The following is a 22,303-nucleotide window of genomic DNA, read 5'->3' on the forward strand; positions in this document are numbered from 1 at the left end:
CAGGGAGCCCCTTTAGGTAGTGAGTGAGTGCCAGGGAGCCCCTTTAGGTAGTGAGTGAGTGCCAGGGAGCCCCTTTAGGCAGTGAGTGAGTGCCAGGGAGGCCCTTTAGGTAGTGAGTGAGTGCCAGGGAGCCCCTTTAGGCAGTGAATGAGTGCCAGGGAGCCCGTTTAGACAGTGAGTGGGTGCCAGGGAGGCCCTTTAGGTAGTGAGTGAGTGACAGGGAGCCCCTTTAGGTAGTGAGTGAGTGACAGGGAGCCCCTTTAGTCAGTGAGTGAGTGACAGGGAGCCGCTTTAGGTAGTGAGTGAGTGACAGGGAGCCCCTTTAGGTAGTGAGTGAGTGACAGGGAGCCCCTTTAGGTAGTGAGTGAGTGACAGGGAGGCCCTTTAGGCAGTGAGTGAGTGACAGGGAGGCCCTTTAGGTAGTGAGTGAGTAACAGGTAGACCCTTTAGGTAGTGAGTGAGTGACAGGGAGGCCCCCCCTCTAGCCGCCGCCACCGCTCCCCCCTCACCTGGCAGTGTAGTCAGACCTCAGGATCAGCGGCGACCCGACCAGTAGTACGAGCGTGCGCCGAACGCACCCGCTCTATATGCGGAAGTGATGTCACTTCCGCATATCAGTGCGGGCGCTGGGTCCTAGCGCCCGTACGATTGGTCGCCGGCTCGCCACCTGACCCTGAGGTCTGAGTGACGCGGCGGCAGCGGCTGGAGGGAGCCGCTGAGATCCGTGGCACCCCAGGACAGATTGGGGGCACGTGCCACCCCAAAATAGGGCTAGCGACGCCCCTGCCTCCATCCATACACCCTCTGCGCTCTAACTGGTGTGGTTACTCCCAGTCGGGGGAGGATCTCTGCTTTCAGCTGATCATAATTCAGCGCATGTGTATTTGAGAGGTCATCGTATGCCTTTTGTGGATCCCCAGTCAGAAATGGTGCAATCAGGCCAGCCCACCTGTCTTTTGGTCAACCTTTCCACTCTGCAGTCCCTTTCAAAGGTCATCAGAAAAGCTACCAAATCCTCTGTAGATGTCAGCTTTTGCAGAAAATGGCTGGCCCTCATCATAGCCTGATTGCTAGGGGTAACAGCAGCAGGTTCTCGGCTTTGTTTCTGCACTGCAGTGCTGCTGCCCGCATCCGAAGCACCAGTTGTGACATTCAGGGGCACTGGGAATCACAGCCAGCATGCAGGAGACAGTCAGATTAAAGCAAAGTTCATTTATTGAATGTTCAAAACAAAGAAATATACCTTCCATCCAGGATCTGTCACTGCGGCCCTGTACATATTATTTGTACAAGCAAACAGAGGCGCCAGAAGGATAACAGTCAATAAAAAGTTAAAAAATCTGGGGAGGCCGAGGTGGAGCTCCCTCCTCCAGGTAGACACAACAAACTGTTGATAGAGTTCAACCAAATATTTATTCATATACTCCAGAAAGTGCAACGCGTTTCACAGGCATATCCTGCTTCCTCAGGCTATGAACGGAGCATAAAACTCATGCAGGTCTAGTACAAAGCAAAGCGCCTCACAGAGGCCTCACATCTGCCTGCATTGCAAGCCCTGCAGGTTCACAGAGCCAGCTTTGAGTGAGGCATTCCTGTTGTGACTTTCACATGGTTAGGCCTCCCAGGGTCTTATGCAACGCAGTTTTTAGTTCAGAGAAGAGAAGTGAAATGAAGTTTATTGGATTTACAGAAAGTGTGCAATAATTGTTTAAATAAAATTAGGCATGTGCATATATTTGGACACTGCTGTCATTTTATTGATTCCAAAACCTTTAGAACTAATTATTGGAACTCAAATTGGCTTGGTAAGCTCAGTGACCCCTGACCTACATACACAGGTGAATCCAATGATCAGAAAGAGTATTTAAGGGGGCCAACTGTAAGTTTTCTTCCTCTTTTAGTTTTCTCTGAAGAGTAGCAACATGGGGGTGTCAAAACATCTCTTAAATGATTTGAAGACAAATATTGTTCACCATCATGGTTTAGGGGAAGGATACAGAAAGCTGTCTCAGAGATTTCAGCTGTCTGTTTACACAGTTAGGGACATATTGAGGAAATGGAAGACCACAGGCTCAGTTTAAGTTAAGGCTCGAAGTGGCAGACCAAGAAAAATCTTGGATAGACAGAAGCGACAAATGGTGAGAACAGTCAGATTCAACCCACAGACCAGCACCAAAGACCTACAACATTATCTTGCTGCAGATGGAGTCACTGTGCACCGTTCAACCATTCAGCACACTTTAAGTAGATGCTGTATGCGAGAGTGATGCAGAGGGAGCCTTTTCTCCGCCCACAGCACAAACGAAGCCGCTTGAGATATGCTAAAGCATATTTGGACAAGCCAGCTTCATTTTGGAATAATGTGCTGTGGACTGATAAACCTAGAATTGAGTTATTTGGGCATAACAAGGGGTGTTATGTATGGAAGAAAAACACAGCATTCCAAGAAAAACACCTGCTACCTACAGTAAAATATGGTGGTGGTTCCATCATGTTGTGGGGCTGTGTGGCCAGTGCAGGGACTGGGAATCTTGTCAAAGTTGAGGGACGCTTGGATTCCACTCAGTATCAGCAGATTCTGGAGACCAATGTCCAGGAATCGGTGACAAAGCTGAAGCTGCACCTGGGCTGGATGTTTCAACAAGACAACGACCCTAAACACTGCTCAAAAACCACTAAGGCATTCGTGCAGAGGAACAGGTACAACGTTCTGAAATGGCCATCTCAGTCCCCAGACCTGAATATAATTGAAAATCTGTGGTGTGAGTTAAGGAGAGCTGTCCATGTTCGGAGCTTGAAAGAAAGGGGGAGAACCGAGAGCCCAATATGGTGAAGTATGTTAATGAGGTGATGTCTGATGCAAACACACACAATGGTTATACTCACAAGGACGGGTCGCCTCCAAGGCAACCACTGGATAAGCAGGCGGGGAGAATTGTAACCTGACCCTGCTCAGGGTTAAGAAGTCGCTCTCTGTAGACAGAAGGAAATGGGGATACACCCCTCCACCAAGGGTGAACTAAACAGTTATGTGATATAACAACAGAGGCGCCAAGTAGAGTAAAATTAGTTAAAATTGTTAAAAAGGGGGAAGTGGGTGGACTCACCTCCCTTCTGAAAAAATGGCCAGACAATGGGCAGGTTACTTCAAGTTTAAAGTAACATTTATTATGAGCTCCAAAAGTGCAACGCGTTTCACGGGTAACAGTCCCGCTTCTTCAGGCAAACAATTTTTGGAGGGAGCAAAGTCTGGTCAAGAGCCAGATATAGAGGCGCTATATCTGGCTCTTGACCCGACTTTGCTCCCTCCAAAAATTGTTTGCCTGAAGAAGCGGGACTGTTACCCGTGAAACGCGTTGCACTTTTGGAGCTCATAATAAATGTTACTTTAAACTTGAAGTAACCTGCCCATTGTCTGGCCATTTTTTCAGAAGGGAGGTGAGTCCACCCACTTCCCCCTTTTTAACAATTTTAACTACCGTATATACTCGGCTATAAGTCGAGAAATTTAGGACTGATCTACTTTTGTAAAGTAGGGGGGTCGACTTATACTCGCGTCAGACCTAAATTTCTGACTTGTAGCCGAGTATCAAGCGACTCCTCTGCTCTGCATCTGCTGCATTATGCCCCCCTAATGCTGCCAGCCAGCCAGATTGTGTCCCCTTGCTCTGCTAAAATTCCTAGATGCCACAATGCAGCTTCCCCCTGCAAGCAGGAGAATGGACTGACCCCCGCTCAGCATGTGATGCTTCAACGGCTGCTAATTGGACCCGCAGTAGCTGACACCAGTGCACACTCGAGCACGGGAACTCTGGCTTCTTCCCGATCTTCAAAGGCTTCTCCTCCATCAATATATCTGCCAGCTCGTGCAGTCAGTGAAAAGCCTGTGAAGTCTCTCATGTGACACTCCTCCTCCCCCTCTCTGTATACACACTTTGGTTTCCATCTCTCCGTGCACAGTCTGCAGTGAGAAGCCCAGCCATACGTACTTTGCAGAGAAGCCTGTGTAAGTCCCGTTCTGCATTCTCTGAATTCCAGACTGTTATCAGATGTTCTTCCGTGTACAGAGTGTGATAGAAGACTGCAGAGAAAGTTTTGCTAAACGTCCCCTTTCTTGTCAGTCTTTCTGCCTTTTTATCTGTGTGTTGATTCTGGATTCCCCCTGCCAGCCTGATTAATTCTCCATCTCTTTTTTAAGAAAGAACACAGCACACTTTTCACACATTTAAACGACATTTGGCATTAACCCATGCCCAGTTTCACTTAACCACCCTGGCGTTCTGATTAAATCGCCAGGGTGGCTGCGGGAGGGTTTTTTTTAAATAAAAAAAAAACTATTTCATGCAGCCAACTGAAAGTTGGCTGCATGAAAGCCCACTAGAGGGCGCTCCGGAGGCGATCTTCCGATCGCCTCCGGCGCCCATAATAAACAAGGAAGGCCGCAATGAGCGGCCTTCCTTGTTTTGCTTATATCGTCGCCATAGCGACGAGCGGAGTGACGTCATCGACGTCAGCCGACGTCCTGACGTCAGCCGCCTCCGATCCAGCCCTTAGCGCTGGCCGGAACTTTTTGTTCCGGCTGCGCAGGGCTCAGGCGGCTAGGGGGGCCCTCTTTCGCCGCTGCTCGCGGCGAATCGCCGCAGAGCGGCGGCGATCAGGCAGCACACGCGGCTGGCAAAGTGCCGGCTGCGTGTGCTGCTTTTTATTTCATCAAAATCGGCCCAGCAGGGCCTGAGCGGCAGCCGCTGGCGGTGTTGGACGAGCTGAGCTCGTCCAGACCGCTCAGCTGGTTAAATAAAAGCACCTTCTAACGCTGAAAAACTTTAATGTCATCTAGCCACATAAATACATCTTGAAGCTTACTCGCTTATGTTAAGTAATTCATTTCTTTTAATGATGTATGTCATATTCTGACCATAAAAGAGCAGACAGTGTGAGTAATGGAGGCATGGGAGTACAGTGTACGTTAGAGTAGGTGGGGGCAGCAGGAGTTAGTGTAGGTGGAGGGCTGTGTAGCTTAGATAGAGACAGCTTGAGGGGGAAAGGTCCATAAGATGCCCCTGCCCCACAAACACATCAGGTTTGGTATAAATTCCAGCTTAAGAGGGTCAAAAATTAGGGTCGACTTATACACAAGGTCGACTTATACCCGAGTATATACGGTAATTTTACTCTACTTGGCGCCTCTGTTGTTATACCACATAACTGTCCATGTTCGGAAGCCATCAGACCTGAATGAACTAGAGATGTTTTGTAAAGAGGAATGGTCCAAAATACCTTCAACCAGAATCCAGACTCTCATTGGAACCTACAGGAAGTGTTTAGAGGCTTTAATTTCTGCAAAAGGAGGATCTACTAAATATTGATTTCATTTCTTTTTTGTGGTGCCCAAAGTCATGCACCTGCCTAATTTTGTTTGAACAATTATTGCACACTTTCTGTAAATCCAATAAACTTCATTTCACTTCTCAAATATCACTCTGTGCGTCTCCTATATGATCTATTTATCTGACATTTTTTTATCGTAACAACCAACGATTTATACAGGAAAATCATGACGATTAACAAGGTTGCCCAAACTTTCGCATCCCACTATATATCTAATAATCCAGTTTGTGTCATCTTTCTGCTGCTGCTCTCCTGAGTGAAGCTCCTTGTGGATTACAAATACTGTTTTATATATGAGCTCCAGCTGCCGGCTTACTACTCAGATTAACATTGGCCAATGTTTAGGCAAATTAGCTTAAATGTTTATCTGAGTTTGATTATAACAGTTTACACATTTGTAATTTAAAGTGCACTTAATGATTTACTGTGATTTTTGGGATTTGACATCTCGTGATTTTCTGGTGCTTCTTTGGGTCAAACACTTTCCAGAGACTTTGGAGATGTCATTCTCTATTGCATTTCCTTTGTAAACAACTGTTGGTATTTCATTGTTGCCATGACTGTGCGTTCAGATGCTGTGACCTATCTGTTAGAACATATTGCTAGAAGGTAAATTGTTAATTTACTTACTAGTTAAGTTTATTACTGGGTGTCCGGATCCAATAAAATTGCTTAACATTATACTGCTGGCTTATGTGTATCACTGGAGGTTGTGGGTGTCACCAGAGTGGAACAGGACCCACTTAACATAGCTACACGTACGGGTGTGCTACATTACAAATACTTTTTCCGATACTTACAGTTCTGTCACACCTTCCATACCTAGTTTTCCCCTCCCAAGCATCCATTGGTGATATCCTCATCCCCTGCTGCTATCCAGCATCTTCCCAAAGCCTTATTCTCTTTTACAAGGTAGTTCTCTGAACCATCTCTATCAAAATAGACAATCTTTTTCATGAATTGAACTTGGATATACCTGACCAGACTAGGTCATACTAGGTGGTGTGGGAAGAATCCCTGCAATGTACAGTGAGAGCTAGCATCTCCGGCAAGAGACAGGGTGATAGCCCTTAAAATCCTTCACCGGGCCTACTATTTACCGACTAAGCAGAGTTGGTTTGGGACTGATGTGGCTGACGTCTGTGGCAGATGTGAAAACTGTCATCTGGGTTTTTTCCAGATTGTGTGGCTATGCCCCCACCGGTCACAGTATTGGATGGAAGTGGGGTGTTGGTTAAAAAAAATTCCTAAACATGCAATGCCAGTTGAGGCACAGCTTTTCCTCCTGAAAGTGATTAACTCTACAATTAGGGGATCCCAAAAGACTTCCCTTTCAAAATCTTACGTACTATGCTTTGTTCTTATGTGGAACCACTCCTTACCTCTTAGCAGAGCATATTGACTGGCGATAAAAGACACTAGACAATAGGAGCCTGGATATTAAGTGTCCTTACCTTTTTGTAAATTCATTTTATATACGCCCCATTCCTTAAACATAGAATTCCCTTTCCTCGTAGTATTTTGTTATATACCTGTGCAAGTACAGAGGATATCTCTTTTTGCAGAATTTTATTCAATTCTTCCAGTAGGTCATCTGGTCCCTAGACTTTATGAATGGACAATAGTTTTATGGTGCCTTACACTTCCTTATCTGTGATATTAGCATTTTATACTGGGTACACACCAGGGCTATGGAGTCAGAGTTGAGGAGTCTGAGAAATTTTTGGGTACCTGGAGTCGGTGGTTTCATAAACTGAGGAGTCGGATGATCTTTGTACTGACTCCACAGCCCTGGTACACATGATGCAATTTCCCGTAAGATTGACAGGTAATCTGACAGGAAGTTGCATCATGTGTACATGTACAAATTGCTCCCATTCGAGAACGGGGTCGATTTTACTGTGATAACTTCAGAAAATTGATCCCATTATTGAACAGAAGCAGATTGGTGGCTGAAATAATAATCTGATTCCTGTCAATCGGACAGGAAATAGCATTGTGTGTACCTAGCACAACTCGTCCAGGTCTGCTGGGGTCAGTTTCGGTAGCTTGATCTTATTGAGTAGATCTTCCTTGCTTTGTGTGTCCTGCCCTCCTTCAGTGCTGTATAATTTTGCATAGAATTGTCTAAAGACAAAGACGTCATTGCTTTCTTTGTGGTGATGCATCAGTCTCCGCTTTGCCATCCCCCCAAAATCTTTTTTTTTTTTTTTTTTTTTTTTTTGTGAATGATGAGTGGGTTGTATTGCCCCTTACTCATTAACGCCAGGAGTTTTCACACTTTGCCCCATATTTATAATATGTAAGGTCTATGTAAGGTGTTAGTAGCAGCTCTCTATTCTTGAACCAGAATCAGAATCATATTTATTCGCCAAGTGCGGCAGTTGCCACACCCGGAATTGTTTGTGGTACACATCAGTAAAGAGCATAGTGCAAGAACAACATTAAAACATAGTGGTGCAATACAGAAAACATTAAAGAACAGACATGGCATTGAAAACATGTAGTGCAAGTACACGTGCAGTGAAGACAGGCAAAGGGTAGGTGCGTAGCCGCTAGTTCTGCTAATTAGTTAATTAGTCCTAGGTGCATAGACACATGGAATGAAGAACCGCCCCAGGCCTGGGTGACAGTCCTGTCCTGTTATTTAGCTTTTCTGCGTGCAGGGCTCGAGTTCAGAAGGCGCACAGCTTGGGGGAAGAAGGAGTTCCTGTGTCTGGAGGTTTTGGTGGAAATGGCTCTGTAGCAATGGCCGGAGTGCATGCGGTTGAAGAAGCGACCGCTCGGGTGGAGGGGATCTTGCGTGATCCTATTTGCCCTTGTCCTCAGCCTGGATGCATGGAGGAAGTCCAGTGGTGGCAGGGGTGTACCGATTATTCTTTCTGCAGCATTAATTACTCTTTGTAGTCTGTACTTGCCGCTTGTGGTGGCGCCGCCATACTAGACGATGATGGAGGAGCACAGGATAGACTCGATGGTGGCTGTGTAGAAGGTCGGCATCAGCTCCTGCGACATGCCAAACTTCCTAATCTGAATTGGCTTTCTTTCCTATGCTACTTTGTGAGGTCTCTTTTATACTGTCTATATAGGCAGTTCATACTCTCAGTATAGTCTCTGTTTAAAGGGAACCTTAACTGAGAGTGATATGGATGTTTCCTGTTAAACAATACCAGTTGCCTGGCAGTCCAGCTGATCTCTGTGGCTGCAATAGTGGCTGAATCACACCCTGAAACAAGCATGCAGCTAATCCAGTCTGACTTCAGTCAGAGCACCTGATCTGCATGCTTGTTGAGGGACTGTGGCTAAAAGTATTAGAGACTCAGGATCAGCAGGTGATTCAGGCAACTGGTATTATTTTAAAAGGAAAAATCCATATCCTTCTCAGTTTAGGTTCCCTTTAAGTTTTGGCCCTCTGGTTTTTTGGGGATTTTTTTTGTGGCCATATATGTGACAATTCTGCCCCAAAGATCCACTTTTGCTGTGTCCCAAAGGACATGGGGGTTATTTTCATGAGTTCTATTATCCTCCCTGTAATCCAACCACCAACCACACAACAAGAGATAGAATTTGTGGTAATACTGTAAGTGCTGAGGAAATCTCTACAAGATGTCTGTTCCCCGATGTATCTTTTCTGTTAAATCAATACCTACTAGGGAGTGATCTGATAACACCACATCTAATAATTCAGCAGACTGAATTCTATTCACCCAATTCTCGTCTGCTAATATGTAGTCAAGACGGGAGAAGGAGACGTGAACCGGAGAGCACCTTATATACTCGCGTAGCCTAACGAATGGTGGAGGAGGTTTTGTTACTGGAAGAGGAGCGTAAGGATTGTGCATTAGCGATCCTGCTCTTGCCAGCTTGCTGCCCGCTGTAACCGTGCCCCCCATCCCCTACAACATGGTGTGCAGAGTGCGCTTCTCCAGACTGTGTGTGTCCCCTGAACATGCAAAAATCAGGGATTGGGGCACATCTGGCTATGCTTTGGAGACTGACTTGTACTGGGGGCACATCTGGCTACTGTGAACAGGGCTGTACTGGGAGGTGGCTTATACACGAGTCAATCACTTTTTCCTGGTTTCTGAGGGAAACGTGGGCACCTCGGCTTATACACTGGTCGGCTTATATGCGAGTATATATGGTAAAAGGAAAATTCCCTGTCATACCGGTGTGTAAACCTCCACATGTCTATTAACTGCAAGTAGTTTCTAATTTTCCAGGTGTTGTAGTGTTACTCTAATCTGCTCCGGCTCGCTCCTCCTCACTTCCGGCCTTTCCTCCACAATTTTCATAACATCCTTTAAGTCCCACATTCAAGTTAGGGACATCCTCATTACTCAGCTGCCACTGTAACAATTGCAGAAACTGCTCAGTCCCCATATTAGGTCCATATACTTTGTATATATACTATATATAAATATGTGTGTTTGTGTGTGTACATATTGTCTCACCAGGCATATGCAATTTAACACCAAGCCATCTTTAGCTTCATCGCATTGAATTACCTCAGCACTGCTTTTCAGCAATTTATTAATTAGTTGTCATGTACCTGGAGTTATGGAGACCGTTATGCTGAGAGCAGCAACTCCTGCAACTTACCAACCAAAAGCCCTGAGCTGGGAACAGGGTACTCTGGTTGGCACGGGGCAGAAGTGCTTGCAGAACCAGTAGTTGGAGTAAACCGGAACTGGAGACTTCCGCAGGACGGGTCTGGTACTGCAATGACCCGTACACCAGTGTTGATCTTGACACGCAGATCCTGTAGCTGGTAGGCAGGAGAGTAGATCCGTGAACAGGCCGGGGTCAGTAACAGAGCGGGTAGTCAGACAAGCAGGGTTCGGCAACAGAGCGGGTTCTCAGACGGGCAAGGTTCGGCAGCAGAGCGGGTAGTCGTACGTAGCAAGGGTCAAAGCCAGAGCGGATAGTCAGACAAGCCAAGGGTCAGCATGGAGCAGGATCAGAATACAGGCAGACAGATTGTCAGGTCACGGGAACCAAACTAGCTGCAATACTACAGGACAGAGGTCTGGGCTCTCCAGGCTTAAATAGGCCTTTTGGCGCGCACGACGTAGCGCGTCACGCGCGCACGGTGCGACGTGCTGCGTGCGCATGCGCACACACGAACGCGCGCATGCGCAAACACACACGCCCGCGCAAACGCGCACAAACAAGGAAGATGCATAAAACAGACATCCCTGCGCGCGCGTGGACGGCCCTCACACCAATGCCTTTCAGCGCCAATGCTCACGCCGCACAACGCAACGCGCACTGGCGAGCATCGACAGACCACCCTGCAAGGAGGCCTGCCGGGACCCCCCACGACGCCTGCCAGCATCCGCATGTGCCAGCCGCCTCGCCTGGACAGGTAACTGACCGTGACAATGCCCCCCCCTTACGGGCAGCCTCCGGATGCCTCTTGGACTTGGTTTATCAGGAAACCTCTGATGGAATCTTCTCACCAATGCGGTTGCATGGACAAACGAGGCTGGTTCCCAAGAGTTGTCCTCAATTCCATAGTTTTTCCACTTGATCAAGTATTGTAGACCTCCATTCCTCCATCTGGAATCAAGGATATCCTCCACTTCAAATTCCTCTTCACCATCCACCATATCCGGTGGAGGTGGTACAGAGTTTTGTCCCAGAAAGAGTTCCGGTGATACTGGTTTCAATAAAGAAACATGAAATACAGGGTGTATTCTGAAACTGCTGGGAAGTTCGAGTTCATATGATGCTTGTCCTACTCTTCTTTTTATTTCAAAAGGTCAAATAAATTTGGGACCTAATTTCTTGGACGGGCATGAGAGTTTCAGATTCCTGGTTGATAAGTACACACGATCTCCGATTCCCAAGTCCAAATCTCCTCTCCTGTGACAATCAGCCTTCCTCTTGAAGTTCCCTGGAGCCTGAGCCATAGATTGTTGCAGGAGTTGATTATTTTGAGCCAGCCATTTGGCTAATTCTTCCGCAGCAGGAACCGAAGATTCTTTTATCATTCCAGGCAAAAATGACGGATTGTAACCGTAATTAGCAAAAAATGAGGTTTGTTTAGTAGAAGAATGTACAGCATTATTATAAGCAAATTCCGCAGATGGTAACAACTGAGACCAGTTATCCTGTAATCCTGAAATGAAGCATCTGAGGTACTGTTCCAATGTCTGGTTGGTGCGTTCTGTTTGTCCGTTGGATTGGGGATGATAAGCGGATGAGAAATGCAACTGTATATTGAGTAATTGGCATAAACTTTTCCAGAATTGTGATGTGAACTGAGTCCCTCTGTCTGACACAATGTTGTTAGGAACCCCATGCAAACGTACAATCTCTTTGATGAATACTGTAGCCGTGATTCTGGCGGAAGGTAATCCCTTCATGTGAATGAAGTGCGCCATTTTTGTCAATCGATCCACCACCACAAAAATTGTGTTTGAACCTTCCGCATTTGGTAATTCTACAATGAAGTCCATAGAAATTGAGTGCCATGGTCTAGGAGGAACAGGCAGAGGATCCAACAACCCCCATGGTTTAAGCTTCGAACCCTTACTCCGATTACACACCTGACACGACTTAACATATTTCTCACAGTCTTTTCGTAGAGCTGACCACCAAAAAGTGAGCTGAATTAATTCCCATGTCTTTGCACTGCCAAAATGCCCAGTCCACTGATGGTCATGATATAGTTTGAACGCTTCCCGTCGATGATCCTCGGGCACGAAGATTCTATTCTTGAAGAGCCACAAACCATCCTTGGCCACCAACTTTGCTTTAATTTTATCTGGTGGATCTGAAGTATTTCGACGAAGTTGCTCGATCAGATCAGGTTGTATCAATAGAAAGTTCTGTTTAGAAAGAACAGTGTCCATTACAGGTGACGTATCGTCTTCAGGAAACATGCGAGACAACGCATCCGGCTTAGTGTTTCTTGAACCAGGTCGATATGTGATATGAAATTAAAATCTTGAAAAAAAAAAGTGCCCATCTCGCCTGTCTGGGGTTGAGTCTCTTTGCCGTCTTCAGGTACTCCAGGTTCCTATGATCCGTGTAAATCAGTATATCCTGGGATGCTCCTTCTAATAAATACCTCCATTCCTCTAAGGCATATTTGATAGCCAGTAACTCCCTGTCCCCCACGTCATAGTTCCTTTCCGCGTCAGACAATTTCTTAGAGAAGAATGCTATAGGATGAAGCACGGCTTTTTCACCTGATCTCTGAGACAAGATTGCACCCACTGCCGAGTCTGAAGCATCCACCTCAAGGATGTATGGTAATACTGGGTCAGGGTGTCTGAGAATGGATGCAGAAGTAAATAACTTCTTGAGCTTTTCAAAGGCACACTGGGCTTCAGCAGTCCATTTAAACGGAATGTGTTGCCGGGTTAGATTTGTAATGGGTAAGATGATGGCAGAAAAGTTCCTAATAAACTTCCTGTAGAAATTGGCAAACTCTACAAATCTTTGAACTGCTTTCCGGTTGACGGGAGCTGGCCACTGCAGAATGGCTTGGACCTTCTGTGGATCCATGGTGAACCCCTCAGCAGAAATAATGAGTCCCAAGAATTGAATTGTATGTTGTTCGAACTCACATTTCTCGGCCTTCGCATACAGACTATGCAATCGTAATTGTTCCAGTATCTGACAGACTTGTTTCCTATGTTCTTCCAAAGATGCTGAAAAAATCAAGATGTCGTCCAAGTAAACTACTAAAAAGTGATCGATAAATTCCCTTAGTACATCATTAATGAAGTGCTGAAAAGTGGCTGGTGCATTACAAAGCCCAAAGGGCATGACCAGATATTCGTAATGACCGTAGCGTGATCTGAAGGCGGTCTTCCATTCATCTCCTTCCCTTATTCTTACTAGATTATAGGCCCCTCTGAGATCCAGCTTTGTAAAAATCTTAGCATCACGTAGTTTCTGAAATAGTTCTGGCATCAGTGGTAAAGGGTACCTATTCTTGATCGTGACTTTGTTCAATTCCCTGTAATCAATGCAAGGTCTGAGAGTCCCATCCTTTTTCTGTACAAAAAAGATTCCAGCACCAGCAGAGGACTTTGAGGGTCGAATGAAGCCTTTCCTTACATTTTCCTCGATGTATTCTCTCAACACCTCCTGTTCTGGCTCTGATAGAGGAAACATTCTGCTGAATGGGATGGCTGAACCAGGAAGTAAGTCGATGGGACAATCGTATGGTCGGTGAGGAGGTAGTATGTCTGCTTTCTTCTTATCAAAAACGTCAAGGAAGGCATGGTATTGTTCAGGTATGACTTCTTGTAGAGAAGTTGTACAAAGAAGAGTACCCACTGATCCTGGCCGCTCCCTTATACAACTCTTGTCACAGTAGGTAGAGGGAAAAGATATGGTGCCAGAAGACCAGTTAATAGCAGGGTTATGCGCCTGAAGCCATGGTAATCCTAAAATGACGGGATGTAAAGGTGACGTAAGGAGATCCAATGTTAGCTGTTCCTCATGTAACCCTTGAATAGTGGTGGCTATGGGTAACGTCTCCCAGATGACAGGTCCAGAGCTGACTTCACTACCGTCAGCTAGGTGAATGAGAAGGGGATTCTTCTTATACTGCATAGGAATTTGATGAGTGGTAGCAAATGTAATATCCATAAAGCAACTACATGCGCCGGAATCGATGATGACTGAAACTTCAAGGTTTCCTCCGGTTAACTGAAAAGAAACAGGGACAGAAAAATGATTAGAGGCTGGTCGGATAATCTGGAAATTACCTACAGGACGTATCCATGGCGTTTGCTTCTTACCAGGCATACGAACCGGGCATGCTTCTAGGAAATGGCCTGTTGCTCCACAATAGAAACATAAATTTACTTGACGTCTTCTCTGTCTTTCTTCTGGAGGAAGACGAGGGCGGATTACACAGATCTGCATCGGCTCAGGCTGATCCGGTTGATCTTCGGTTGTCACAGGAGCAGGAGAGCTGGTAGGAAAGGAAGGTACCCAGTTGAAACGTGGATTACGCTCACTGGCCCTCTCCAACTGGCGTTCCCGGACCCGCCTGTCAATTTGAACTGCCGCAGTGATTAATAATTCCAGAGTAGCGGGAGCATCAGCTCTAGACAGTTCATCCTTGATATGGGCTGCAAGTCCCTTCCGGTATTGATATCTTAAAGCAGAATCATTCCAGTCCGTGTCGGCCGCCCAGTATTCTTCCACCGTCCGATGACCTTGACGTAAGTAACCTAATGCGGTCTCAGCAGTAGCACCGCGCTGCGGGTCATCATATAAAACTGCCATAGCCTCGAACAGGGTCTCTGAAGTTGCTAGAGACGCATGCTTCTGATCCATGAGATTATGGGCCCATGCTTGGGGTTCACCCTGAAGTAAGGAAATGATGAGTCCCACCTTGATTTCCTCGGAGAAGTAAGTGCGAGGTTGCAGGTTAAAATATAACTGGCAGGAGTGACGGAAAGCACGGAATTTAGTTCTGTCTCCAGAAAAACGTTCAGGCATGAGTACACGTGGCTCAGGAGGAGGTATTGCAACTGGAAGTGCAGGAGTTGTATTGTTGACTGGGGGGGGGGTTAGTTACTGGAGCTTGTCCCCCGGCTGCAGTTAGTGCACCAACTCTTCCTTCCAGGCGTAAGTGACTGGTCTGTAGTTCCTTAATGGCATCAGTCAGGGCCGCCATTTGTTCATATAGGGTAGTCAGAACCTTCGCTGCCTCAGCGGTCTCCATGTAAGGGCTGTAGTATTCTGTCACGTACCTGGAGTTATGGAGACCGTTATGCTGAGAGCAGCAACTCCTGCAACTTACCAACCAAAAGCCCTGAGCTGGGAACAGTAGTTGGAGTAAACCGGAACTGGAGACTTCCGCAGGACGGGTCTGGTACTGCAATGACCCGTACACCAGTGTTGGTCTTGACACGCAGATGCTGTAGCTGGTAGGCAGGAGAGTAGATCCGTGAACAGGCCGGGGTCGGTAACAGAGCGGGTAGTCAGACAAGCAGGGTTCGGCAACAGAGCGGGTTCTCAGACGGGCAAGGTTCGGCAGCAGAGCGGGTAGTCGTACGTAGCAAGGGTCAAAGCCAGAGCGGATAGTCAGACAAGCCAAGGTCAGCATGGAGCAGGATCAGAATACAGGCAGACAGATTGTCAGGTCACAGGAACCAAACTAGCTGCAATACTACAGCACAGAGGTCTGGGCTCTCCAGGCTTAAATAGGCCTTTTGGCGCGCAACGCGCGCACGACGTAGCGCGTCACGCGCGCACGGTGCGACGTGCTGCGCGCGCATGCGCACACACGAACGCGCGCATGCGCAAACACGCGCATGCCCGCGCACACACAAGGAAGATCAAAGCATAATAATCCGCACCACCTTCACGCATGTATCTTCATTTATTGGTAGAAAAGACAAACATATTAAAAAGAACTGTAGGGCAAAACAGTCCGCTGTTTCGGGCTACCTGCCCATCTTCAAGTTGCCCAGCACACCTACCATTCCTGACTGGATGGCTGGCCAGTGAGTGCTACTCTATACATAGAACCACGCACAAGGAAGATGCATAAAACAGACGTCCCTGCGTGCGCGCGTGGACGGCCCTCACACCAACGCCTTTCAGCGCCAATGCTCACGGCGCACAACGCAACGCGCACTGGCGAGCTCCGACAGACCACCCTGCAAGGAGGCCCGCCGGGACCCCCCACGACGCCTGCCAGCATCCGCATGTGCCAGCCGCCTCGCCTGGACAGGTAACTGACCGTGACATTAGTATGATCACTCTGGTCTTTTAATGTTGTGGCAGCGATCCAAAGCAGGGGCTACCCGCCCTTTTTTCAAATATTTAAACTCTGCTTCACCCAAGTGCATCTCCTGTTAGAGGGTCACATCAGCCCTAAGCTTTTTCAAATGCCTTAGAACCTATGTTCTCTCTACAGGAGGCCACAATCCTTTTACATTCCATGTTACAATCTTAATTGTCATTTATCCCTAATTATTTGTGCAGGATAAGTAGCTTGTTGCCTGTTCACATGTATAAGCAATAGTGTATAACAGTTACCCATGAAAAAACATACTTGTCCTGACTAACTAGAAAAATATATTAAACTCCATTTGTACCCTGAAGAGCGAGCAGGTCCCACCCGGTGCAGGAAAAAAATGCACATGCAGCAAGTGTACTAAATGGGCGCCGCCATAGGTACCAATACAAAATAGCGGTCTTTGGGTGCCCGATATATAGCAGGCGCTGATATAGTGCTGCAGCATTTTTGCGGATTTCTGAGGCGTTTCTGCCTCAATTTAAAGTATAGGAAAGTGGAAAATCGCTTTGAAAAGAGCAAGATCAGAGAGATTTTCCAAGCATTTTTGTTTCAGAAGCTGTTCAGTTACAGCTTTACTGTAACAAAATATAAAAAATGCTACACCAAAACACTCCAAAAAAATACTAGGCATGTTTAGAAAATCGCTCCGAACATGCCTAGAATCACTCTGAATAACCACTAGCGTTTGCGGGTACACTAGCAGTTTTTGGTGTGCGCTGGCCTTTATTCTATGTCTCATCCTTGTAAAAGCCTGTACACACGCCTGACTAAGGCAACTGATAGTGCCCGCTTGAGCCATTAGTCAGGCGTGTACAGCTGTCGCCGAGCCCCAACCCGTGAGTGACCCGCCTAGTGGATCAGCTCTCGCTTTGTAATGGCCGATCGCATTGTTTGTGCTGCTCCCCTGCCGACCCAGGTGACATCATGCACACGCCGCTCCGGAAGCACAGAACTGTCCCACCCAACTGTTGTCTGCTAGATTAAAGTGACATATGAATAGACAAGCAAATGATAACAGGCAGTTTTCCCAATCCAATCAGTGGATCAACTCATATGACAGTTGGACCGATATCATACAGTTGGCCACATCTGTACAATTCGTTTGAATGCTTGCTGTATGCAATCGCTTGGCTGTGCAGTCGGTCATGTCATTGGGTTGGTTGTGCGCTTTTGTTGGACGTGTGTACAAGCCTTTATACGTATCGGTCATTTACATGCTCATTGTGTCCCTAGCCCTGAGGCTTTGAGAATTGCTTTGTGACTCAGAAATGTCTAGGCCTGCTCTATCCATGAATGCACATATGAAATCATTCAATTATGCAGATTCGAAATGTTATGAACTCCAATATTAAAGAGGAACTGTAACCAAGGATCAAACTTAATTCCCATCAGTAGGTGATATCCCTTTTCCCACGAGAAAAATATTTTCCTTTTCTCAAACATATCATCATGGAGGTCTGTGTGGCTGATATTGTGGTGAAACCCCTTCCACAGTGTGATTGTAACGATTGCGGAATCGTCTCCGTGGTCAGCGCACCAGACGTGCGCTGACGCGGCGGATTTCCTCCACAAGCATATAATTGAGGACACCCAGGCTAGGTGCAATGCACCTGCAGAGGGAAATTCCTGTCGGCAGGTGGAGCTGTGGAGTGTAGAGGAACAGCTCCTCTGCCCTACCACACACGCCAGACAGGAATTGTACGAAGGGAAGAAACGCAATCGCAAGAGAAGCGATTGAGAGTGAGCACAGAGACAGATTGTGTATGTGTGCATAAAACTAGTCGCCTACCCGTGACTGTGCACACACCACAGCAGATAAGAAGCAGGAACGCGATCGCGAGAGGTGCGTTCGCCAGACGTGACACAAGGTTACAGCAAGGCGGAGCACGAGAGTAGCAAAGGCACAGCAAATCATACAAAGAGAAGATGTGGAAAATAACAAACGCTAGCTAACCGCGAACACCGCACTCATTCGCAACAGTGCACGCGGTTATGCGCGGTCTCCACGTGATAAGCACAATAGAGACAAGCACGCCTAACTAACCATCGACAGACAAACATGAAACAGGGGACGCGAACGCTTGCTTAACGGTTACCTCACCGAGCCTCCAGCAAGCGGTCGTAGCAGACAAGACAGACACATGAAAACAGGGACAAGCGAGAGATAGGATCCACAGCACTAGCGAAAAGTGGCTAGCGCGATCCAGGTACAGAGTAGCAGAACAGAAGGATCCCCAGCGCTAGCGAAAAGTGGCTAGCGCGATCCCAGAAGACAGAACAGAAGGATCCCCAGCGCTAGCGAAAAGTGGCTAGCGCGATCCCAGAAGACAGAACAGACGGATCCCCAGCGCTAGCGAAAAGTAGCTAGCGCGATCCCAGAAGGTAGAACAGAAGGATCCCCAGCGCTAGCGAAAAGTAGCTAGCGCGATCCCAGGAGACAGAACAGAAGAGATAGCTGGTAGCAACCGCTGCACCAGCTATACTCCAAGAACAGAGATCAGAACCATTTCCTGTCGACCACCGTTGGGACAGGACAATGGCAACAGGCAAGACAAGACAGAACAGGCAATACAGATAATACAACCTGACTGGGCTAGAAGGGGAGCCTAAAGCAACCCCCAGGAATTAACTATACTAGATAGCAATGGCTGACACTCCAGCAGTGTCCATCAGGAACAGACCATGGAAGGGAAATGTCCAGCAAAGCATTCTGGGAGCAGAATGCTTTTATAGTGCCAGTCATCAAAAGAAGGCAGGTAACGGATTTGCATGACTAATGTATGCAAATCCCTCAGCAACACAAGCTGCACAACTGACAGAAGGTCTCCTTTCCAGAGTCCTGCAGCAAGCAAACCTAAACAATGGTCAAAAGGCTGCCTGCCTGCGCAGGCAGCTGAGCGGATTCTCACAGTGATGTTATGACCATGGATTTGATAGTTTGCTGTCTATGAACCTCATTGCATTGTGGAAAATAACGGCTTATTTCCAACTGCCAAGCAAGCAATATCTCCCACTTTGCATAGAACTCTCAGTAATGACATTCCATACAGATAACCTGGCAGAACTAAAGATATCACCACCGGTGATAAATTTCAGAATGTAAATCAAGGAGAGAAAAGATTTTACAATAGGCAAACACTGACTAAATAATCTATAAATGAATATTGTAAACAATAAGCAATTTTATTCATTACGTCATTTTCACTACAGTTCCTCTTTAATGTTAGATTTTCACCTAAGACAACCAAGCACTAACGTACAACAACAACATCATTTCAGCTAGTATAAATAATTTTACTTTTTAGGTTCCAAGAAGAGGGAAACTCATTTTACTCATTCTGTTCTGCCTGCTTAATTCTCACTTTGTGTCACACTGTCCATAACCGTTGATGGACAGTGTTTGTGACTCTATGTATGCATGCATTTCCCCTGATACTTTACTCAGGGCTGTAGTGATTATTTTCCCTGGACAGTGTGACACAAGCATTTATCTGTTGTGAATTTGCTTCTAATGGGACCATGCACATTGCCTATTGATAGGAATTTTCGACTTCATGTGCCACATACACTGTCCATCAACGGCTATACCTTATTATTGGCATTGCGCCTATGACCGTGATGTGATTTTTACTTGGATAGTGTGACACAGGTCATTTTGGATTATTGGTGGTCCTAGGTTATAACTGTTTATGATTCAGGGGCCATGCCTTGTTTTTAATTGTTTATTTCCATTAATAAAGATCATGTGTTATATGCAGTTTGGGCCTTTCCGGTAATTATTTCAGATAGGTATCTGAGTTTATACCATCTTGTATGTTGTCTTGTCTTGTCACCTTGTCTGTTTCTTTTGTTTTGCTAATTCATATATACGGGTCGTTTATCTAACTTCCCCCATTAGGTGTTCCCACGGTACAGTGGGATACCACTTTATGCTCGTTGCTTTTTGCCTTCAAATTGAGATGCTAATAATTCCATCTTGCATGAAGTTTTAATGTGTATTGGCCTCATCTATAGGAAGAGTAGTAAAGATCATTTTTATCTTCTGACTTCTGACTAGATTTATTCAGCCCTGAAATAGTTACACAAATAGCATTATGTGTGTTAAAGTTTAACAAGCAATGTAGGCCTTGTGGGAATACACCTCAAGGATTGATAGCATTCTGAAAACAAGGTTTTGTGAAGCATATTCGCTGTTATGGAGACCTGGGTTTGAATCTCGGCTCTTCCTGTTCAGAAAGCCAGCACCTATTCAGTGAGGAGACCTTGGGCAAGACTTCCTAACACTGCTACTGCCTATAGAGCCTAGTGACTGCAGCTCTGGAGCTATAAGTCTGCCAGGAGAAAAGCGCAATATAAATGTTCTGTGTAGTGTTTTGTCGAAAGTAAGGGTTCTTTTCACTCTGAGATGTACACGTTTTATGATACTAATCATTTATATTGTTTGAGTATTATTCCTAATTATGTAGGGTGTTATATTGCTGCTTTATTGGAAAGTTATCAAATACTCTTTCAAACTCGTCCTGATTGCTCAGACTACATTTTAAAGTTTTAATTTAAAGCAAACCTGAAGTGAAAGCAAACTTTTGACTTTTCTGTACTCTTAATTTCAGTTTAAAGAGTAACTGTCAGGCATAAAATCAAAAATCAATTCTTTATTTTTATCTGGTAAACAAGTAATAAGGATGCTAACCAGGCAATCAAAAAGTTGAAATCACTATTACTTTTCTTGTTGATAAATGATAATTTCCCAGTTTACATGACTCTTATTTGGTACACACAAAATTTGGTACACAAAAAGGAATTTGCAGGGCATGCTGGGTTGTCCTTTTTGCTGCTCTACTTCCCCTCAAACTTAACTAATGCAGCCTGACTGTCTGAAGCCTCTTTCCCTACTGTTTTTTCCCTCTCACACCTCTGTTCCTCTCTGATTGGCCAATATTTCTCATGCTGAGACAATGCACTTTCTATAGTGAAGGGCAAGCAATACATACACAATCAGGCAGAGCAGAGTCAGGGTGGATATTTCATCAGGATTGGCTTCAAAATAGCCACAGTTAATATGGGAAATGCTAATAAGGATTTTCTCCTATTTTTAATGTAGAAAAATCACTAAAATCAAAACATGGACAGTGCAATACATATGTTATGTAAGTAGAGCAAGTATTTATCTACTTATATATGTGTTTTTTTTCTGAGATAGTATGGCTGATAGCTCCTCTTTAAAGTGTACCAGAGACGAACGCTTATAAAAGATTTATACATGCCTGGGGCTTTCTCCAGCCCCCTCCACAGCGATCATTCTCACGACATCTTCCTCCCCTTGTCCCGGTACAAGCCCCGTAAGTTTAGCTAGTTGGGTTCAGTCGGCGCATGTGCAGTGTGGCTGCACGTGCTCCCGTGGCAGGGTGCCTGCGCAGTACACACAGAGCATTCCCAGCCATGGGAGCGTGTGGGGAGACGCACACGCGGTCGGGCTGTGCATGCGCAGAGCCAAACTTACAGGGCTTCTATTGAGACCCAGAGAAGGTGGAGCAAAATGTTGTGAGAGCAATTGCTGCGGAGGGGACTGGAAGAAGCCCCAGGTATGTATAAATCTTTTATAAATGTTTAACTCTGGTTTACTTTAAGTGGTTCAGATAAAAGCATACGCACAGTTCAGACAAATGGTTTTCAATGCCTCCCCCACCTGGCTTGCACCAAGATTGCTGCCCTGAACACTAAAATCTGTATGCAAAGTGAGGTTGAAAAAAGTACTATTATATTACATAGTAGATTCGTTACATCTGTTTTTTGTATTTGATGTAATATTTGCAGAAATATTTAACATGGTTTTCATGTCTGTTTTTAATATTGTAGTAGAATTCAATGGATTGTGGGAGAGCTTAATATTTGACAATGAAGTTAAGACAAATGTAAGTATCATGTATGTTATGCAATCATTGTCATTTGTGGCTTGGGGGGGGGCTAGGAGTTGTTGGATTTTGGAGCTCTTTTTTTTTTTTTAAATCAGATGATGTTTTTGGTCACATTCATGTAAAAATATTATTTTTATTAAAGCATTTTCAAAAAACACACATGCGCACACACACACTCACACTAAATGATGCAAATAATTATCTTAAACTCTTACAA

General features: G+C 45.7%; 1 protein-coding gene across 8 annotated transcripts in view; it reads left to right on the forward strand.

The window, feature by feature from the left end:
* Positions 1-22,303, forward strand: part of TRIP13 (thyroid hormone receptor interactor 13) — a 303,085-nt gene that overhangs the window by 80,855 nt on the left and 199,927 nt on the right. For all 8 annotated transcript variants that reach the window (XM_068236476.1, XM_068236479.1, XM_068236480.1 and 5 more), the window contains one exon: positions 22,028-22,083. In XM_068236476.1, the coding sequence (XP_068092577.1) occupies positions 22,028-22,083 (56 nt within the window). The remainder of the gene's footprint in view (positions 1-22,027; positions 22,084-22,303) is intronic.

The sequence above is a fragment of the Hyperolius riggenbachi genome, chromosome 5 (genome assembly GCF_040937935.1).
Source record: "Hyperolius riggenbachi isolate aHypRig1 chromosome 5, aHypRig1.pri, whole genome shotgun sequence".
In the NCBI taxonomy this organism is placed as follows: domain Eukaryota; kingdom Metazoa; phylum Chordata; class Amphibia; order Anura; family Hyperoliidae; genus Hyperolius; species Hyperolius riggenbachi.